The sequence below is a fragment of the Syngnathus scovelli genome, chromosome 18 (assembly GCF_024217435.2).
Source record: "Syngnathus scovelli strain Florida chromosome 18, RoL_Ssco_1.2, whole genome shotgun sequence".
In the NCBI taxonomy this organism is placed as follows: Eukaryota; Metazoa; Chordata; class Actinopteri; order Syngnathiformes; family Syngnathidae; genus Syngnathus; species Syngnathus scovelli.
The window spans coordinates 5,140,083-5,159,677 of NC_090864.1; the positions used below are offsets into that span (position 1 = coordinate 5,140,083).

The 19,595-nt window shown below is 46.8% G+C and overlaps 1 protein-coding gene across 2 annotated transcripts in view; it reads right to left on the reverse strand.

The window, feature by feature from the left end:
• Window positions 1-163: 163 nt before the first annotated feature.
• Window positions 164-19,595, reverse strand: part of kcnb2b (potassium voltage-gated channel subfamily B member 2b) — a 55,737-nt gene continuing 36,305 nt past the window's right edge. For both annotated transcript variants that reach the window (XM_049749092.2, XM_049749093.2), the window contains one exon: window positions 164-4,999. In XM_049749092.2, the coding sequence (XP_049605049.1) occupies window positions 3,167-4,999 (1,833 nt within the window). In that variant the 3' untranslated portion in view covers window positions 164-3,166. The remainder of the gene's footprint in view (window positions 5,000-19,595) is intronic.

Sequence of the window (19,595 nt, forward strand, 5' to 3'; positions counted from 1 at the left end):
TGGAGGCATAGCACTTCATAATACCAAGTCACATTGGCTCGCTCTTATTTTGTATACTACGACGCACTTTAATAATCGCATGCCTTTATGAATTACGATTTTTCGAGGGTCAGTCTCGAAGTATTGAAAAAAAATGACAGTAAATTGGAGAACGCACCAAACACCAGTTGTTATATGTACATTTATTTGTTATTCTGCATATACTAATAGACTTGGTGTTGGTGGGCGAACATGGAAACAAGACAACAAAGTGTTCTGCGGCCACATCATCCTATGGACTACAACATGCATACAAAGATGTCGCTTTGTACAGAAACTCTTATGTGTGTGTGTGTTTGTGATCAGGAGCCATTCTCTCAGAGAAAATAAAAGACACAAGCTATGTACAATAATAATCATCAATGGTAATGTCAGTGCATCAAGGGAACATGAATGCTGAGGAAACAGTCGTGTCTAATTTAAATATACAGTGGCGTAGCGTGGGGCTGTTATAGTCCGGGGTACAGTTGCCCAAAAACGACAAACAAGACCAAAATAAATGTTGTGTATTACATTGCAAACCCTGTTTCTTGAGCCAGATGGAACGGCGACGAGCACCCTCAGGCCTCGGTTCAGCTTCACAAAACAGGTGAGCCATGATTGGTCGTAACCTGGGTCCACTCCTGAGAAACTGTGATGTCATTTTCAGTTCACAGCGAGCGGCAAAATGACTGCTCCCTGAGATGGATAAATTGTCAGCAGCCATGTCCGATTCCCCCCCCTCCCCCCCCCCCCTTTCGGGATAACGTTCACATATAATTTGCGTGATTCACATCACCATCAACAAATGCGATGCGGTTGCTACGTTCCATGCCGGATTATTAAATTACGGTGGCCCTAACGGGACAAAACGCACCCCACGCTACTCCACCTTTTTGAAGGGGATTCTACACATCCATCGGACCTTCCGAAGGGGTGCGCTGCGAGTTCGGAAGCGCTTGGCGATGTTCGGTTAGACATCAATGTGGCTTACTTTGAGGTTAATAGAAGGGAGAAAGAAAGACAAAAAACATCAAGAGTGATAGAAAACCTGAGAACTCAATAGCATAAATTGTATCTATTACATAAAGACCTGATTTCTGCTATAAAATTAGACTATCTATACAGTGCCTCGCTATGTGAGCTATGAGTCGCACCACTGACAGTTCTTTTTTTCAAGACCACTTAAACTGTCGTGCTCCATTTTGAGACAATGTTTTTGTTGTTGTTGAAAAAATAGAGAAATTTGCCACAAAAAATAAATAAATAATTAAATAACACAAATGGAGCGTGGCCGTTTTTAAAATGATTATTTTTTTCTCCCCATTTTGGATTCAAGTCTGACATTGTTTAGATGCCTGACAGTACATACACAGTATCGTATTAAAAAGCAAACATAAAATAACCACCAAATTTTCAATTGCATCCTTGTGAAATTCTCTTTTTGCATGTTTGTGCAATGCTATTTGTTACCTCATATTAAAGATAGAACATTGGAAAAATACATTTGTCTGTCTGTACAAATCCCTCGTAGACAGAAGAAAATAAAGTGCCACAATTTTGGGCCTGCATAGTTTTGCAGTACTCAACGCAGTATATTGTAGATATCATAATACACATTATATTATACATATATATCTTGTACTTTAAGTACTCCTTCCTCTTTTCTTTGCTCGTGACAAAAGACAGACAGAAAATTGGAAATAAATTAAAATAATAAACATATACAAACATGCATTTTGTACACACAGCCATCTGTCCCAAAAAATATTCCAGCCATAAATTGGAATTCAAAGGCAACAAGAGATGCTCTCTGTCAATGTAAACAAAACAACAAACACAATAAATTAAATTCACACACAAATATGACCACAAATATTAGGAAGCTAAAAATGTAACCCTCCTGTTATGTTTTTCTGGGTCAATTTGACCCAGGACACTTAATTGCCCAGAAGTGTCAACAAACGAGGAGAAAAATCTCAATGTTAATATTTCATTATTAAGCCAAGCAGAAGAAGCTGGGTACTGAAAAAGTGCAATTTGAATACGGGTCAATTTGACCTGCAACATAAACAGGAGACTTATATAAAAGTAGAGCTACGGCGCCATACTTACATGTCATATATTAGTGGATTAGACAAAAGCTTATTTGTGTGCTTGATTTGGTCCATCGATAACTGAAGAAATATTTCTACTTTATTTGACAAACTAGATTCATTTATACTGTGAAGCATATACTGTAGGTGTCGTAATTCACAATTGCTTTTTATGGCTCTCGATCTACTTGTTGAATTATTAGAATGGATTAAAATCCCCAAACTACACTACAACTATTTTATTGAACAAAATGATTTAAGATTTAACAATAATTGTGAAAAGGTAAATACGCCGGTGAGTACATGATTTATTTCCAGCGCTAGAATGAAGCGTATGGCTACAAGAGTTCCTGACCTTTTTAAAGGTGCTAAATCCAGAAGCTTTAAGTTTAAAAACTTTGTGATTTACAGATAATATTGTTCATTTTTTTTCTTTAAAAACAAGTGATTATTTTTCATTGTTATTTTTGTGAGACAACTGTGCTAAACAGTGGGCCACAAGCTCCCTAAAACCTGAGTTGTCCCTAACAAAGATCTCTTTTTTTTGTTTTTTTCCAAATATAAGCTTGCTGTTTTGCTTCCTCATGAATTCGTAGACTGAATATCAGAACTTAAATTTGCAAAACGTTACTACACGCACACACAGGAACAAACCAAGGGAACACTTTGCATTTTCCACAAAAGGTAATGAGTGATATGTTATTTTTTTTTTTTATATATAAATAGGTCGCTACAATGGTTGTCCTGCCCCATTTGTCACATTGCTGTCAACGGTATTGTCCTTTTTTTTTTTTAATCGCGTGCATTGTCATTGCCTTTCGTATCCGAGTATTTACATAGCAAATCAAGCACCGTAAAAGACAAGTCTTTTTCTATCTTGCATGCTTATTTACAGATCAGTTCATCTGCGTAATGAAAAAGGAGCTTGTCTTTTATTTATAAGGGGAAATGGTTTCCACCAGTGGACGGGTTCCCTTGTCGTTAGGGCGGTCCGCCACGACACAAGTGAAAGGGGCTTGCCATGCCATGCAGAAATGTTTGGGCTCTCGCAGTCACATGCTGGTCTCGCAGGTGGGCGAGAGCCCGCTGTCCCCGGGTATCAGGTGGATGTCGGACGTGAAAATGTGGTTCTCCGCTTTGTGTCCGTTTTGGTCGGCTTCCCCCTCGCCCTGGTTGCAGTTTTGGGCGGTGGTCTTGGGGGACCGGGGCACGCCAATCGCACCGGCCACCTCCATCAGGCGGTTGTCCGCGGACGGGCCCTCATCGCCGGGTGGGGTGTCCACCAGGGGGCCGTTCTCCCCCGCCTCCTCCTCATCCTCTACGGCCTGGATAAGCGCTTCCGAGCTGGCCATGAGAGGCGACCTTTCCCCGTCTGGTGACTCTTCCTCAAGGATGCTGGAGCTGATATCTCCAGGAGACGTGGTGCTGGGCGGCGTCGGCGGGCCCTCGGCGGACGTCTTAATTTTAAGAGCGTTGTTCCCACGAAGAGATTTTTGAATGTTCTCCACAGCACTACCGAAACTCTCCCCTTCCTCTATGTGGAGTTCCGATCCATCGCCCCGGTTATCGGATCGATAAAATCCGTCTTTGAGGATGTCGCTCGAAGAAAGCTGAACCGCGGCTAGATGGAGAGGTGAAGGTACCTGGAGGTGTCTGCTCTTGGGTCCGTCCACCTCCTTCATCTCCAGTTCTTCCTTCTGTGTGGACTCAGGGCTTTGGGACCGCTTTGGCGAGCCTGGGCCGGCAATGGTGGTGCTGAGCGTGCTCATGGAGCTGGCCGTGTGGAGATTGGTGAAGGACTGAGACTTGGTCATCTGGTTGTACATCTCCTCCAGTTTCTGGACGTTGAGGTGCTGCGGGGTTTTGCTGCCCCATTGCGGGCTACCCGTGGTGGTGATGGTGATGTGGTGGGGGGAGTTGGGCGCCGCCGCAGTGGTCTCCAGGCTCCTCTTCTTTGGCGACTTGAGGTTGGTCTCCGAGGTGGCCAACCTGCTGGAGCCCCCCCAACGGTTGGGTGACAGGTGGTTGTCAAGGGAGCTTTTTTCCTCTCCTTTCTCCACTACCACATCCATAAGCTCCATACTCCGAGCGAATGCGTCTTTGAGGTTCATGGACACGATGCTGCCATTACGTTTGGCTCTCTCCAAAGCCTCCCGCCTCTTAATGGCCTTCTCCTGCCTCTTCTGCTCCTTGTAGAACTCAGAGAAGTTGTTGACGATAATGGGAATGGGCAGGGCGATGACTAGCACGCCCGCGATACAGCAGAGCCCCCCGACGATTTTTCCGGGTAAGGTCTGCGGGTAAATGTCCCCGTAGCCCACCGTTGTCATGGTAATGGTGGCCCACCAGAAGGAGGCGGGGATACTGGTGAACTTGGTGGCGTCTTCGTCTTTCTCGGCAAAGAAGACCAAGCTGGAGAAAATCATGATGCCCATGGCGAGGAACAAAATGAGCAAGCCCAGCTCGTTGTAGCTCCGCCTCAAAGTGAAGCCCAGCGATTGAAGCCCCGTGGAGTGCCTGGCCAATTTGAGGATCCGAAGTATCCTCATAATCCGGAAGATCTGCACCACGCGCCTCACGTTCTGGAACTTGAGCACGCTCTTGTTGGACTCGGTCAGGAAAATGGTCACGTAGTAGGGCAGGATGGCCAGCAGGTCGATGACGTTGAGCGGACCCTTGAAGAACTTCCATTTGTTGGGTGAGGAGAGGAAGCGCAGTAGGTACTCCATGGTGAACCAGGCGATGCAGACGGCCTCCACGTGCGCAAGCTGAGGGTTGTCGTTGGCGTGGCCAAACTCGTCCTTCTCCTGAAGCTCCGGCAAGGTGTTCAGGGACAGCGCGATGGTGGACAGCACGATGAACAGGATGGATATGATGGCCAGAATCTGTCCAAACACAAACCCAAGAAACAGCACATTAGAGATTCAAACTTTGAATCGGATCTGATGGCTCAGGTACAACCCGGTTGATTTCCATTGGGCACGGTCGATCTGCATAAACAAAGGCGGCCGGAAATAAAAAGCATGTGAATCAAAAGAGCGAGTGAAGGTCTGAGCACAAATGGCACCGCAGGCGTGCTGCTGAATTACAATCAGCCCTTCTCGTATGCAAAATGAATAGCACACATCCATATAAATGCAAAAGGTGGATTCACAGAACTAAATGAATCATTAAGACTTCGACTAAATTGATGTGTCATTTATAAGGTTGAGCATCAAAACATTTGATTTGGACTCAGTCCACAAATGGAAGACGGGTGTCAGGCCGCAGGTGAAGAAATGTTGTCCTTCACTGAATGCCGATAAGGTAAAAGCGATTAGCAAGCTAAGAGCGGCGGCTCGGGCTGAGCCCGACGTGGCGTCCAAAAGACTGCACATCTTGGCAAGATGGATGGCGGGGTGACGCCAGGTCAGTCGTGACACTTGATTGACTTGTACGAGAGGAAAGCGAACAACTTAAGAAGATCATTATTGGAGACGATAGCTCTTTTCCTACAACCTTCAAAGATGGACATTTTATGGGTTGGACTGACACCGATCTCTTCTTTGCCTTGCCCGGAATCAACTGGAAAGACAACTTTGGATAAATTTGTGTTGCATACTGTAAATGAAGCCGTTTCTCAGCAGAGAGCCTTTTTTTGGCTGCAGAATCAATTCAGAGGATTATGGCTTTTGGTAATGTGCATTGATCCCCATGAGTGTGTCTGTGTGTGTGGACTTTTCCATCATCTGGCAGTTTGGTGACCCCATTAAACCAATGAATTACCGCCGTGAATTCTTCGACCACCCCGGACAGATTATTTGCGTCTGACACAACCTCTGAAGCTTGACTGTTAGCAGAAAGCTAACCTAGCCGTCGTCCGTGTTTCTTTCCAGCTGCAAACCTTTCCGCTGCATTCTTTTGTAAACATATCGTTCAAAGCCGTAAATCCATTTTTTTTTTTTTAGTATTCAAATGATACCCGAGAAATATTTTGTTTGTGGGCACAAGCAGGAAGCCAAGCAGGATCTTATGAAATATTTATGAACATTCTTTCTTGGGCGCACACATGCCAGGCAATGCGGCCATGTCAACAACACAGCGGAAACATTTTAATAAAAAATAAACATTTTGAACACAACACCAACAGGATGAAAGCGTTGCAGTCGGCAGTTTCGAGATTTATGAGTGCGATGCTAAGCTAACCGATACACATGTTCAACTTGTCAGCTTGCGATGCCGTTCCCGCAGTCCGCCTCCCGAGAGAAATTTAGCCGTGCGGTTGTGATATCGATGGATATTTAAAGCCGCTCAATCGATGGCGAGAGAGACGCTGCTGTATATCCTGTCTTAAAGCCTTCTCAAATGACTCCCGCACACTTTAAACGCCAGCCGGGGATCAACAACTGGAAAAAGTTTTTGATGCTTTGATCTCAATGACACAATTACAACTTCAACCGAAATATTCAGAAAATGCCCCAAAAGTAGAACAATTCAGAGTTGAACTACTGTAGATGCACCTTAGAATGTGCTGATGGCTTAAAAAAAAATCAACATGACATTTTTCCTCCTTTCAGAAGTTTGCCACTTTCAAAACTTGACGCGTTTCCTGAGTCTACCTATGGAGGAAAAAAAATGGGGGTGGGTGAGGAGGGAAAATGAAGCGAACTCTGTTTACCGCCCGAGACAAGCTGCTTTCTTTGCTAATGAGATCCTTCCCTCCCTCTCCTTCTATCAGTGATGTGTGTGCATGAATAAATGTATGAGCCATGCTGGCACCCGAGGAGCGGCAACAGATGATTGGCACAAGAAACTGAAATGTGGGGGGAAATAGTCTTGCTGCTTTATAGAGGGTACCGGTGGTGTCAAAAAAGGGGTGCGAAAGTGTGTTGAAGGGGGTTCGCGGTTTTAATTATTTGGACAAGGCGTTTTTTTTGTACATAAAATCAAGCAGTGTTAAGCTAAACGGGCTATATTATGATTTTGTAGGGTGGGGTGGGCTGGAGTTTTTTTGGGGGGGTGCTTCAAAGGGGATACACAGCTTTTAATTTTTTTTTTTGAAAAGCTGTTCTTTGACGCTGAGTTGTTTTTGCTTGGATTTTTTTCTAATCCTTGTGCCTCTTTGGGGTGCACCATGTGATAAAAGGGGTGCGAACCTTAAAACTTTTTAATGTACGACTTAACGTCAACGTTGCCAATTGCTGAACAAGTGGTATTTGGATTATAGTTTCAGGTTGGGGTGCACCATATTTGTTTGCTAAAGTGGGTGCGCATCTTAAAAAGAAAAACTATTCTATGATGTAAAACAGTGGTTCTTAACCTGGGTTCGATTGAACCCTAGGGGTTCGGTGAGTCGGCTTCAGGGGTTCGGCAGAGCCTAACCATAACACCCCCCCCCCCCCGCGGATGGCTGAACACACCTGAATGTCGTGTAAATTCGCGATAACGCATATCTGAACTGGTCTTGCAAAGGCAACAGCAGAAGTCACACTGATTTGTTGGTATGTCATTCCCCCCCCCCCCCCCCCCCCCATAAAGAGGGGTTCGGCGAATGCGCATATGAAACTGATGGTGTTCGGTAGCCCCCCCCCCGTAAAGAGGGGTTCGGTGAATGCGCGTATGAAACTGATGGCGTTCGGTACCTCCAAAAAGGTTAACAATCACTACTAATGTAAAATCATCGTATAGCTAGCTAGCTATATGCTAAATGGGCTACGTTTCAATGCTTTCTTTGTTGGCAGGGGGTTGCGGTGCTGCGGGTAAAGGTGTTGAAAACTTCAAACCTAACTTCCTTTGCAAAGTTGTGCGAGTAACTCCTAAAGCCAGATAAGACCAGCTCGTGAGCCCACAAAGCAGCCAGGAATTAGCCAGTGACACTTCCAGAGAATAGCCTTAAACCGCAGGGGGTTACTTTGAAACTCTGCAGATGAAACTTTTTTTTCCTCCTCCAAAGTTGAAAACGCTGCCACATTATGATATACATAAAGTGCTTGTGAATTTTCGTGCGGACCTAACAAGCCTTCGCCGGTGTTCTATTGCGGCAGTTAATCATTTTTATCACGTCAACAGACGAAGGCCTCAAGGAAGTTGAACGCCTTTAAAAGTCTAATAATTCCCCATGGGCCACAGAAAGAAAACACCGTAAAGAAAAAGAGGTGCAGATGGAATTGGCGGTGAATTATTTTGCCATTAATGAGATCGCTAAGTCATTTTATTTTTAGCGACGCACCCCCGACAACCCTCGTATGTGTTTCCAACCATGCAACCCCGCAACCCCTTCATTAAGCTAATTCATGCTTTTTGTCCAACGTTCTTTTGTACCTATTTCTCCACAAGGTGTTGCAAACAAACTCGATAAGCTTTTTTTCTGGTCCGCTGGGAGAGACAGTCGTGTGGTTGTCTCCGACCGCGCACCCATTTCAAGTTTAACGACACCACCCGGAAGACGTTAGTCGTCATTGCGGTGCCTTCCCACTGATGCACATTAAGCTAATGCCTCGCTAAGTGATTCTTCAAATGTGTTTGTGGCCATACTAAGAAAGTTACATGATCCATCATTGTGGAATAGCAGCAGTCTTACTGTTGCAAAAATGTATAACGTGATTTGTTGGGGTGCACCAAATTTGTCAGGGTGTGTTTTGGTAACAAAGCAAAAAAAATGACACAACCCAAAACACTTGTACCACCCCCTCCTAAACACCCTGCGCACCCTTGTTACAATCAATGTCACATTATATTGATTCGCTTTCATTACGTCAAGTCACAGGCGGTCACAGCGGGCAACTTTGAATGGACTTGTCGTGTAAGGCCTTTTTGCACACAGCGGGCAAGGTTTGCACGCCTTCCACGGCATTATGAATATTCCGATAGGGAGCACACACAGGAAGGGGTGTGTGAGTGTCTGGAGGATGATCACTTTTATTAATGCTAACGCTAATGCGTTTTCAATTATGTGTTAGCATGAAGCTAGCCAAACGGGTAATGTAGAGTAATGTAATGTTTCAAAAACATTGCATTTTGTAAAACGAGAAAAAAAATTAAATTCTGGAAAAAATATTGAAAATCTAATCAATACAATCAGAGATATGCCGCAATGCTGCAGCTTCTTCCTTACGTGTGATGTCGCTGGGAAATGAGGCAAAGAGGGCCAACATGAAAACATGTGGATGCCTTTGGGCCAAACTGGAGGCGGAGGGGGAGGAGAGGTTGCAGCATTTGAAGCACTTGCGCAGTCATAAGCATTGCGAGAACACACACACACACACACACACATATTGCCACTGCTTCACTCTTATGTCTTAATTAAGCTGAATTGGCTTTTTTTTCCTTCGTCTGTATATCCAGAATGCAACCCTTGTGACCCCTTAAAAAGACGCCGGTGATCAAAGACAAATGACCAATTAAGGGAGAACATACGGCCCAGGAATTCACCGATCTCCGTTAGGCCAAGTACATTTCTACTTGAAATCAATTGAAATGCCACCTTTGGATATATGTTCGCTATTATGTATTGATATTTGCTTCTCGGCCTCTAAATATTGTTTGTTTACATGTGTTTCTGTAGTTTGTGTGTAAATTCAAAAGACTTTAAAGCCATAAAAGCAAAACACTTGAACAATCATAATAGGTGCTTGTATTAAGAAAGTCAATCAAAACAATGAGAGAAAAACACCATTTAATTTCCCTCACGTATTTAAAGAGGTGCGAGTGCATACGGCAAATTCATCCCTGATCCACATTAACGCGAATGAAAGAAGTGAGGGTCGGTCAGATGGATGTGAGATAAGCTCGCTTGAAGTTTCTCATCACACCCCGATGCGTAGACGCAAGGAGATAAAAAGAGGGAGTGGTGCTCATAACATAAGATAAATGGGTTTTGAGTCAAATGTCACACAAGGTTTCACCAAACTTATTTGGATTCATCACAGCCCCAGTGCCGTAGATTGGGGAGGGGGCAAAAGGGGCAACAGCTCAAGGGAAAGTGCTATTTTGGTCCGAACGTACGGTGGTCCAGAAGGGACAGAAAGAAAATTTACCAGGCACAACAAAATGCCCCCTCCGCGAGTCGTCACCTTATCGTGGTGGAGGGGTTTGCGTGCCCCTATGATCCTAGGAGCCATGTTGTCGGGGGCTTCATGCCCCTGGTAGGGTCACCCATGGCAAACGGGTCCTAGGTGAGGGGCCAGACAAAGCACGGCTCACAAGCCCCTTATGATGAGTAATATAAATGGACTTAGTTTTCCCTCGCCCGGACGCGGGTCACCGGGGCCTCCCTCTGGAGCCAGGCCTGGAGGCGGGGCTCGAAGGCGAGCGTCTGGTGGCCGGGCCTTCGCCCATGGGGCCCGGCCGGGCATAGCCCGAAATGGAAACGTGGGTCCCCCTTCCCATGGGCTCACCACCTGTGGGAGGGGCCGAAGGGGTCGGGTGCAATGTGAGCTGGGCGGCAGCCAAAGGCGGGGACCTTGGCGGTCTGATCCCCGGCTGCAGAAGCTGGCTCTTGGGACATGGAATGTCACCTCTCTGGCTGGAAAGGAGCCCGAGCTGGTGTGCGAGGCAGAAAGATTCCGACTAGATATAGTCGGACTAGCCTCCACACACAGTTTGGGTTCCGGTACAAGCCCTCTCGAGAGGGGCTGGACTCTCTTCCACTCTGGAGTTGCCCACGGTGAGAGGCGTCGAGCAGGTGTGGGTATACTTATTGCCCCCCGGCTGGGCGCCTGCACATTGGGGTTCACCCCGGTGAACGAGAGGGTAGCCTCCCTCCGCCTTCGGGTGGGGGGACGGGTCCTGACTGTTGTTTGTGTCTACGCACCAAACAGCAGCTCAGAGTACCCACCCTTCTTGGGGTCCCTGGAGGAAGTGCTGGAGAGCGCTCCTTCTGGGGACTCTATCGTTCTACTGGGTGACTTCAATGCTCACGTGGGCAATGACAGTGAGACCTGGAAGGGCGTGATTGGGAGGAACGGCCCCCCTGATCTGAACCCGAGCGGTGTTCTATTGTTGGACTTCTGTGCTCGACACGGATTTTCAATAATGAACACCATGTTCAAACATAAGGGTGTCCATGTGTGCACTTGGCACCAGGACACCCTAGGCCGCAGTTCGATGATCGACTTTGTAGTCGTGTCATCGGATTTGCGGCCGCATGTTTTGGACACTCGGGCGAAGAGAGGGGCGGAGCTGTCAACTGATCACCACCTGGTGGTGGGTTGGCTCCGATGGTGGGGGAAGATGCCGGTCCGACCTGGCAGACCCAAACGCTCTGTGAGGGTCTGCTGGGAACGTCTGGCAGAATCTCCTGTCAGGAAGAGCTTCAACTCCCACCTCCGGCAGAGCTTTTCCCACGTCCCGGGGGAGGCGGGGGACATTGAGTCTGAGTGGACCATGTTCCGCGCCTCCATTGTTGAGGCGGCCGACCGGAGCTGTGGCCGTAAGGTCGTTGGTGCCTGTCGTGGCGGCAACCCCCGAACCCGCTGGTGGACACCGGCGGTAAGGGATGCCGTCAAGCTGAAGAAGGAGTCCTATCGGGCCGTTTTGGCCTGCGGGACTCCGGAGGCAGCTGACGGGTACCGGATGGCCAAGCGGAACGCGGCTTCGGCGGTTGCTGAGGCAAAAACCCGGGCGTGGGAGGAGTTCGGTGAGGCCATGGAGAATGACTTTCGGACGGCTTCGAGGAAATTCTGGTCCACCATCCGGCGTCTCAGGAGGGGGAAGCAGTGCAACGTCAACACTGTTTACAGTGGGGATGGCGTGCTGCTGACCTCGACTCGGGACGTCGTGAGTCGGTGGGGAGAATACTTCGAAGACCTCCTCAATTCCACCTACACGCCTTCCATTGAGGAAGCAGGGCCTAGAGACTCTGAGGCGGATTCTCCAATCTCTGGGGTCGAAGTCACTGAGGTAGTTAAAAAACTCCTCGGTGGCAAGGCCCCGGGGGTGGATGAGATCCGCCCAGAGTTCTTAAAGGCTCTGGATGTTGTGGGGCTGTCATGGCTGACACGCCTCTACAACGTTGCGTGGACATCGGGGACAGTGCCTCTGGATTGGCAGACTGGGGTGGTGGTTCCCCTCTTTAAGAAGGGGGACCGGAGGGTGTGTTCCAATTACAGGGGAATCACACTCCTCAGCCTCCCTGGTAAGGTCTATTCAGGGGTGCTGGAGAGGAGGGTCCGTCGGGAGGTCGAACCTCGGATTCAGGAGGAGCAGTGTGGCTTTCGTCCTGGCCGTGGAACAGTGGACCAGCTCTACACCCTCGGCAGGATCCTCGAGGGTGCATGGGAGTTTGCCCAACCAGTCCACATGTGTTTTGTGGACTTGGAGAAGGCGTTCGACCGTGTCCCTCGGGAGGTTCTGTGGAGGGTGCTTCGGGAGTACGGGGTGCCGAGCCAACTGATAAGGGCGGTTCGGTCCCTGTATCACCGATGCCAGAGTCTGGTCCGCATTTCCGGCAGTAAGTCGGATTCGTTCCCAGTAAGGGTTGGACTCCGCCAAGGCTGCCCTTTGTCACCGATTCTGTTCATAATTTTTATGGACAGAATTTCTAGGCGCAGCCGAGGCGTTGAGGGGGTCCGGTTTGGGGACCTCAGCATCGCGTCTCTGCTTTTTGCAGATGACGTGGTGCTGTTGGCTTCTTCAGGCCGTGATCTCCAGCTCTCGCTGGAACGGTTCGCAGCCGAGTGCGAAGCGGTCGGGATGAGGGTCAGCACCTCCAAATCCGAGTCCATGGTCCTCGATCGGAAAAGGGTGGAATGCCCTCTCCGGATCGGGGATGAGATCCTGCCCCAAGTGGAGGAGTTCAAGTATCTTGGAGTCTTGTTCACGAGTGAGGGGAGGATGGAGCGTGAGATCGACAGGCGGATCGGTGCAGCGTCGGCAGTAATGCGGACCCTGTACCGGTCCGTTGTGGTGAAGAGAGAGCTGAGCCAAAAGGCAAAGCTCTCAATTTACCGGTCGATTTACGCTCCTACCCTCACCTATGGTCACGAGCTACATATGGGTCGTGACCGAAAGAACGAGATCTCGGATACAAGCGGCCGAAATGAGTTTTCTCCGCAGGATGTCCGGGCTCTCCCTTAGAGATAGGGTGAGAAGCTCGGTCATCCGGGAGAGACTCGGAGTAGAGTCGCTACTCCTCCACGTTGAGAGGAGCCAGATGAGGTGGCTCGGGCATCTTATCAGGATGCCTCCTGGACGCCTCCCTGGGGAGGTGTTCCGGGCATGTCCCACCGGTAGGAGACCCCGGGGACGACCCAGGACGCGCTGGAGAGACTATGTCTCTCAGCTGGCCTGGGAACGCCTTGGGATCCCCCGGGATGAGCTGGATGAAGTGGCTGGGGAGAGGGAAGTCTGGGAGTCCCTCCTGAAGCTGTTGCCCCCGCGACCCGACCCCGGATAAGCGGAAGAAGATGGATGGATGGATGGACAACAAAATGCCACAAATGCTTTGGCAAGGCTTTGTGTCTCCTTGAAAGGCACCAAACATGGAGCGCATAAGCACAGGCATTCCCGCCGTTCTGTCCTCCCACGCCCGACCCCCCCAGCCCCCTTCTGAAATATACACAGGAAACAAAACATGAAACGAGAGCTGAGAAAATGTGCTGACTCGTGTCCTTTATAGCCTCCGACGCGTTTGCATGTCGTTATGAGCTCATTTCCTCCGACGCGCATGCATGTTCTCTTGCATTACCTCCGACTGACCCTCGGAATACAACTTCTGCATTCGGTCTATTCATCCTTCCAACTCGGCGACTGAGCCCGTTTGAGTCAACACACTCCCGCCGTACGCTAGGAACACAAAGACAATGTCACACCTGGGCCCGTTATCAAAAAGGAAGTATCGCTCGCAATTGCTCATCCGTATACTCCCTGTGTGGGAGCCCTTATAGATAAATGTGTGTGTGTGCATGTGTGCGCCTAAGGAAAAAGCCATTTCCTGCACCTATCACTTTTATTGCCTATGAAATAATAACTTGAATCTTGCACAAGCTTTCACTTAGATGAGTGTGTCACCCAGCGTGGGAGATGCCAGCAGGGAATCTCCAGAAAAATGGAAACTGGAAGGTTTCCACCGCCTCGGTAAGAATTGTCGTTTCATTAAAACGACGTCCGATTGCAGCCCAGCTGTGTCCGATTTGAGGAGATTGGAGGATGGGAAGAAAATTGACCAAGAGGTACACCATTTGGTCTTTCAATCAGTTTGGGGGGTGTTTGCGATTGACTCTATTTTATCTGATGTCCTCGTCGGCAGGTGCAGTCAAGTGGGCCAGTTTATCAGGCAGGCAGACAATGTGCCAACTCTGATTAAACAATCTAATCTGGACTCAATTGAAGTGTAGATTAGATAGGAAAGAGAGCGCACGTTCTGCATTGCAACATTAGAGTACATTAGAGTACCCCCGGTAATGCCCCCCCCCCCCCCACCCCAGAAAATAGCAACCGTCACTAGTCACCGAAAAAGCCAAAGAAAAAGCGAATCGGGCTGGTGGAACCGATCAAAAATCTAAATTTTGCCCAAATGTCGGACACACGTTTGTGTCTTTGCAAAGAGAGCCCAGATGGCTGCCGTGAATTGAAGACAAGCGACGGGATGATTCGGACAAGGTGGCAGCAAGGGCATAAAAGATGACGTAAACAACACAAATGAGGTTCCATTTCCATCTTACCCCCCCCCCCACCCCCCTCCCCCCATCCCATCCCGCCTCCGTGTCTGTTTATTTCGCTGACCTGTGATCCCTGCGGAGTCTCTCCAACATCTGCCCACGGCGGAGCTCAATCAGATTAACGACCAGATTTAGATTTTCTCCTCATTCTTAAGACGCTCTTGTATCGCTACTTTGTCTGACATGGAGAAAGTCTTCAAATGTTTTTGTCGCCTAATAATGTTAACCTGTAATAAAAAAATGAAATAATAATAATTATTATATATATATATGTATATATATATATATATATATATATATATATAGTCCAACCCAGCGGCGGCTGGAAAACGAACTTTAAACCGATGATGATGATGAGGATGATGATAAAAAGATAATATGAATATATACGTATATAATACAAAATATAAAAGTTAATAAAACTACATACTAAGGTGAGTCAGCCTGGACAAATCTCCTTAATTTGATGTCTTGTTGATAAGCTCTGAACCGGGCAAATAATAACACGACACATAAACATAAAATATGCACTGAATCACGCCAAAGGCGCATTGGCACACCTCATAAAGCCCGGCCGGCATAAAACACACATACACACAAGCCCAGGAGAGCTATAATGAGACGCTGTGATTTAGTGTATTGATCAGGCGTTCAGAGCCGCAGCAGAGGATCTCCTCGGAGAACGTGGCGTCCCGTAAAAAAATAAAAGAGGAGATTATGGCGTATCAACTGGGGGCCACACGCAAGGTGACCTTCACTTTACCACCCCCCCACCGCTTGATTCCCACCATTAGGACGTATCTGTGTGTGCCTCAATGTCAAAAGCAGTGGCTTGAGATAAGAGTGAAAAAAAAAAAATCAAGCTTTTGGATGCCACTCCCGGTTTATTGTAGATATTAAAAAAAAAAACATCGCCTCACAAACTATGCCGGTCATATTTTTTGGGATGGTTCCTTGTTGGCAGGCCATGTGAGCACTCTATTAGTCTGAAAGGTTCTGGACTTCCAAGTGCCCTTTCCTTCGCTTGCTTTTTTTTTTTTTATATTGTTATGGAATCAGAGGGAATATGCTTCATCCGGACACACTCCAACGCCCACGCATGAATATCACTCGCCAAAAAACGGTGACCTCATGGTTGCAAGGGCCCCAAAAAAAGGCTTTCCAATAAGCCTTTTAAAATTCATTCATTCAAAAACATCTCATAACCAAGATTAAGCCGCTGTCGAAGCTGGTAAATAAAGTTTGCGAGAATATATAATGAGGTAAGACGCCAGCGGCTAGCGACAAATCCTTGACGAGATGCCGTAACCTTTGCGGAACCAAATCTCATTGGCGCAAAAGGACAAATATAACCTCCCAAACTTGAAGACTGAATCTCGTCCCTTAAGTCTTCATTTCAAGGAGGACTTCAAGAAAGAGAAGCTGATCTTGAGAGAAAATTGTAGCTAGCCATTACCACGCTATCGCTAGCTTGTGATACGCTAATATTGCTAACAATAGCGCGGTACAAACTAGTGATGTTACAAATAACATGTGCCCCAACATTCGGTTAGCGGGGTCGACATAAGCCGGAGGTGTTTAGCTGTAAGCGATCGTATGTCACGAGCGCAATGGAAGAGGAGTCCATAAGAAGCTTAAGGTATCGGCGGGATGTTTACAGGAGGGCTTATGTATCGCCAAACATCTGGCCAAGTCGTGATCACACGAACCTTTTACGAAGCTTGAAAAGTCATACCAACCATGACTTCCTTCCTCGCCCTCTCCGATGGGAGGTAAAACCAGCCGAGCTCGTATCTATGGATGTGTACGCATGGCAACGGTGTTGCCAAGGAGGCGGCTAAGAATAACTCCCTTTTTTTTGGGGGGGGGGGGGGTCTCTCGAGGTCTTGTAAATAAAAATAAAAAAAAATTCACAAGGAACCTTTGTGGAAGCCGTTAATGAGTTTGTATTGTGGCCCCTGACAGTTGTGTCAATTTGCATAATGATCCTCTTAGAAACCAAAGTGCACAACACCGACGGAGGGAATCAATCATGGCTAATTATGATATCACAAAGTCATTTGGCTTTTATGTAAATATGCTGGTGTTTATGGGAGAAGCGAGATCACGTCAGGAGGGAACAAAAAAAGTTTTGAGGACACAAAGTTGTGCAGTATGTGGCCGGAGATCTAAATCAGAGTCGTGAAAACAGAAGACCTGAAATATGACGCAATAAACGGCAAAATGTCGGTTTACCTATCGGGACCTTATGACTTCATCAACCCTGATGCCAATGTCCAATAAACACTCGTCTTTCTGGACGGCGAACAAAGCAATCGATTAAACATCAATCTGAGAGTCACATGGGAACAACAGAGGGCGGACTGTAAAAAAGCGCTGAGTCAGGAATACCGACCGAGGACGGATGTCGTCGTGGTTGTCGTCATTATCACATGCACGTAATAAATAAAATCTTGTTTGAATAGAAATGGAGGCCAATCCCCGTCAGTGGGATTTTTTTTGCATAATACCATGCTAATTAGCCCTTGTGGTCAAATCTCAACAGGTGTGGACAGTCAGGACACACTTCTCCCTTTCCCTTTGGCCGGAAGACATGCTTTGTAAGCTCTCCACGGCCACTTTCCCGCCATCTATGGGGGAGGTCGCGGACAGACGCGGCGCGGTGGCATCCCTAATTGTGTCTCCCGGCTGGAGAAGAGCAAATAATAGGGATGCAGAAAAAAAGAGGAAGAGGAGGACAAGAGGTTTTGTTTTCTGCTGCCGGTGGGGGTGGGGTGGGGGTGGGGTGGGGGGGTTAATCATAGGGAAGCGTGGGGAAAGATGGTGGAGGTTGCACCACGGTTCCAAAATGTTTAGAAGCAGTTTGCTCTATGCGCTGGTTCCGTGACTTCCACTCGACTACATTGCAGTTCGCTCTCTGTAAAAGTCTGACGGGAAAATACAGAAAGGCAATAAATGAAATTTAAAAAAAATGTAGCTACTCGGCGAAGAAGTGGGAAAAGCACACCAGAGAGCAGATAGACAAGTAGAAGAGTGGGTACAGTAAAAGCTCTCTTGGCCGCGTTGGCCCGATGCCAAAGGCCCGGACGGCGATGCGGCTCGCTGCTCTCCCGCCCACCAGCCGCCTCTTCATCCCGAACGCTCGCTCTGCATTAAGAGCCCCAATCAAATATTCATTCTACACCCCCCACCCAAAAAAATAAAAATAAACAAAAATTCACAGCGCTTATGTAAGCCATACGACAATGGCAAACATAAAGGTACAGTGGAGAAAATGATGCCCTGCCTGCGGAGCACGCCGCTGCGGCTAATTAACGAATAAATCACTTGCGAGGAGGAGAAGGATAAGCTACAGTCGAGGAGCTCAGCTACAATAACTTTGATTTACTCGAGGAGCAACAACATGCAAAATTCAAGGGTTTAACTACGTAATTGGCACGTATATATATATATACACATATATATATATATATACACATATATATATATATATATACATACACATATATATATATATTTGACACATTACAACATAAGACACCAAATCGAAAATATACAACAGTCAAAACTTATGCTTGAAATTTTAATTGTTGTAAGGGATTAAAAAAAGTTGTTTTATAAAATTAATCTAATGATGAATCAGTTAGCAGAATCGACATAAAAAACTTATAATATCAAATATACCTGTAAGGTCTTCAACATTGCCTCTCACCAGTGGTGTCCCTCAAGGGTCTATACTTGGTCTCCCCTGCTTTCTCTCAATCACATAATCAGTATGGCATTTCTTTTTACCGTCATGCCGATGATGCCAAGTTAAAACTGAAGATCAAGAGCTAACTTCAACATAGTGGAATTATTATTATTTTTTCTTAAACATGAAGAGTAACTTCAAAATCATTGTCTTCCGGGCAGACGCAACCCCAAAAGTCGATGCAAGCCGTTGATGGACCTTGGTGCTTTTCAAGGATTTGACAAGTGCAGCGATTTCGACCGCACGTTGGGCAATAATCCAACTGGCAGGACACAAAAAGCTCGTCCACAAAAGCTCGCTAAATGTCACCCCATCCTTCAAACATCATGGAAAAAGACCACAGCTGAGCAAAAATGAAGTCAGCCAGCGGATTTTATCTGTCAATCAAGCTAAAAGTCAAAATTCAACCTCTAATTTCAGGAGGAGTTTTCTCTCGGCGGGAAATTGACAAAGTGCTTACGACAAGAGTTTTAGGACCTATGTGTGTGTGTGTGATTATATGTGTGTGCCTGAGTGGTTCGTAGAATTCTATCTGAGCGGGTCTTTCACCCACCACTCCAAATTTCCGCTTATTACGCTTAACGGCAACGAACGTTCGTCCGACGTTTTAGTGTCTGAGCAACTATCAGGCTTATTTTAAGCTATCGAGCACTCCTCTATGATACCGATATCATCCACTGATACGTACCTCAGGCAAAAATAGATGAAACAAGCAGAAAATCGGCACATTCCCAACCTGTGAAAAAAAGGCTGCGTAAAAGGTACACACACTCAGAGCGTAAGTGGGTTATGAATTATGGATGCCATGTGCTATTGTGTCTGTAGCTAAAGAGGCAATTGACCGCCAACTGATTATTATCAATATGTGCCCGCAGCGTGTCTCGCTCATTTCCATACATGAGCGGGGGGGAAGACACAACATCATGCGTTGTCATCTCGAGTTCAGTTTGGGTCAAGTCGTACAGTTGCCCGCATGTACTGAACCACATTTGTGTCACTTAAAGTAATATTCAAAATGCATTCAAAAAATAATTTAAAATGAAAACAAGATAAATATATATATATATATATATATATATATATATATATATA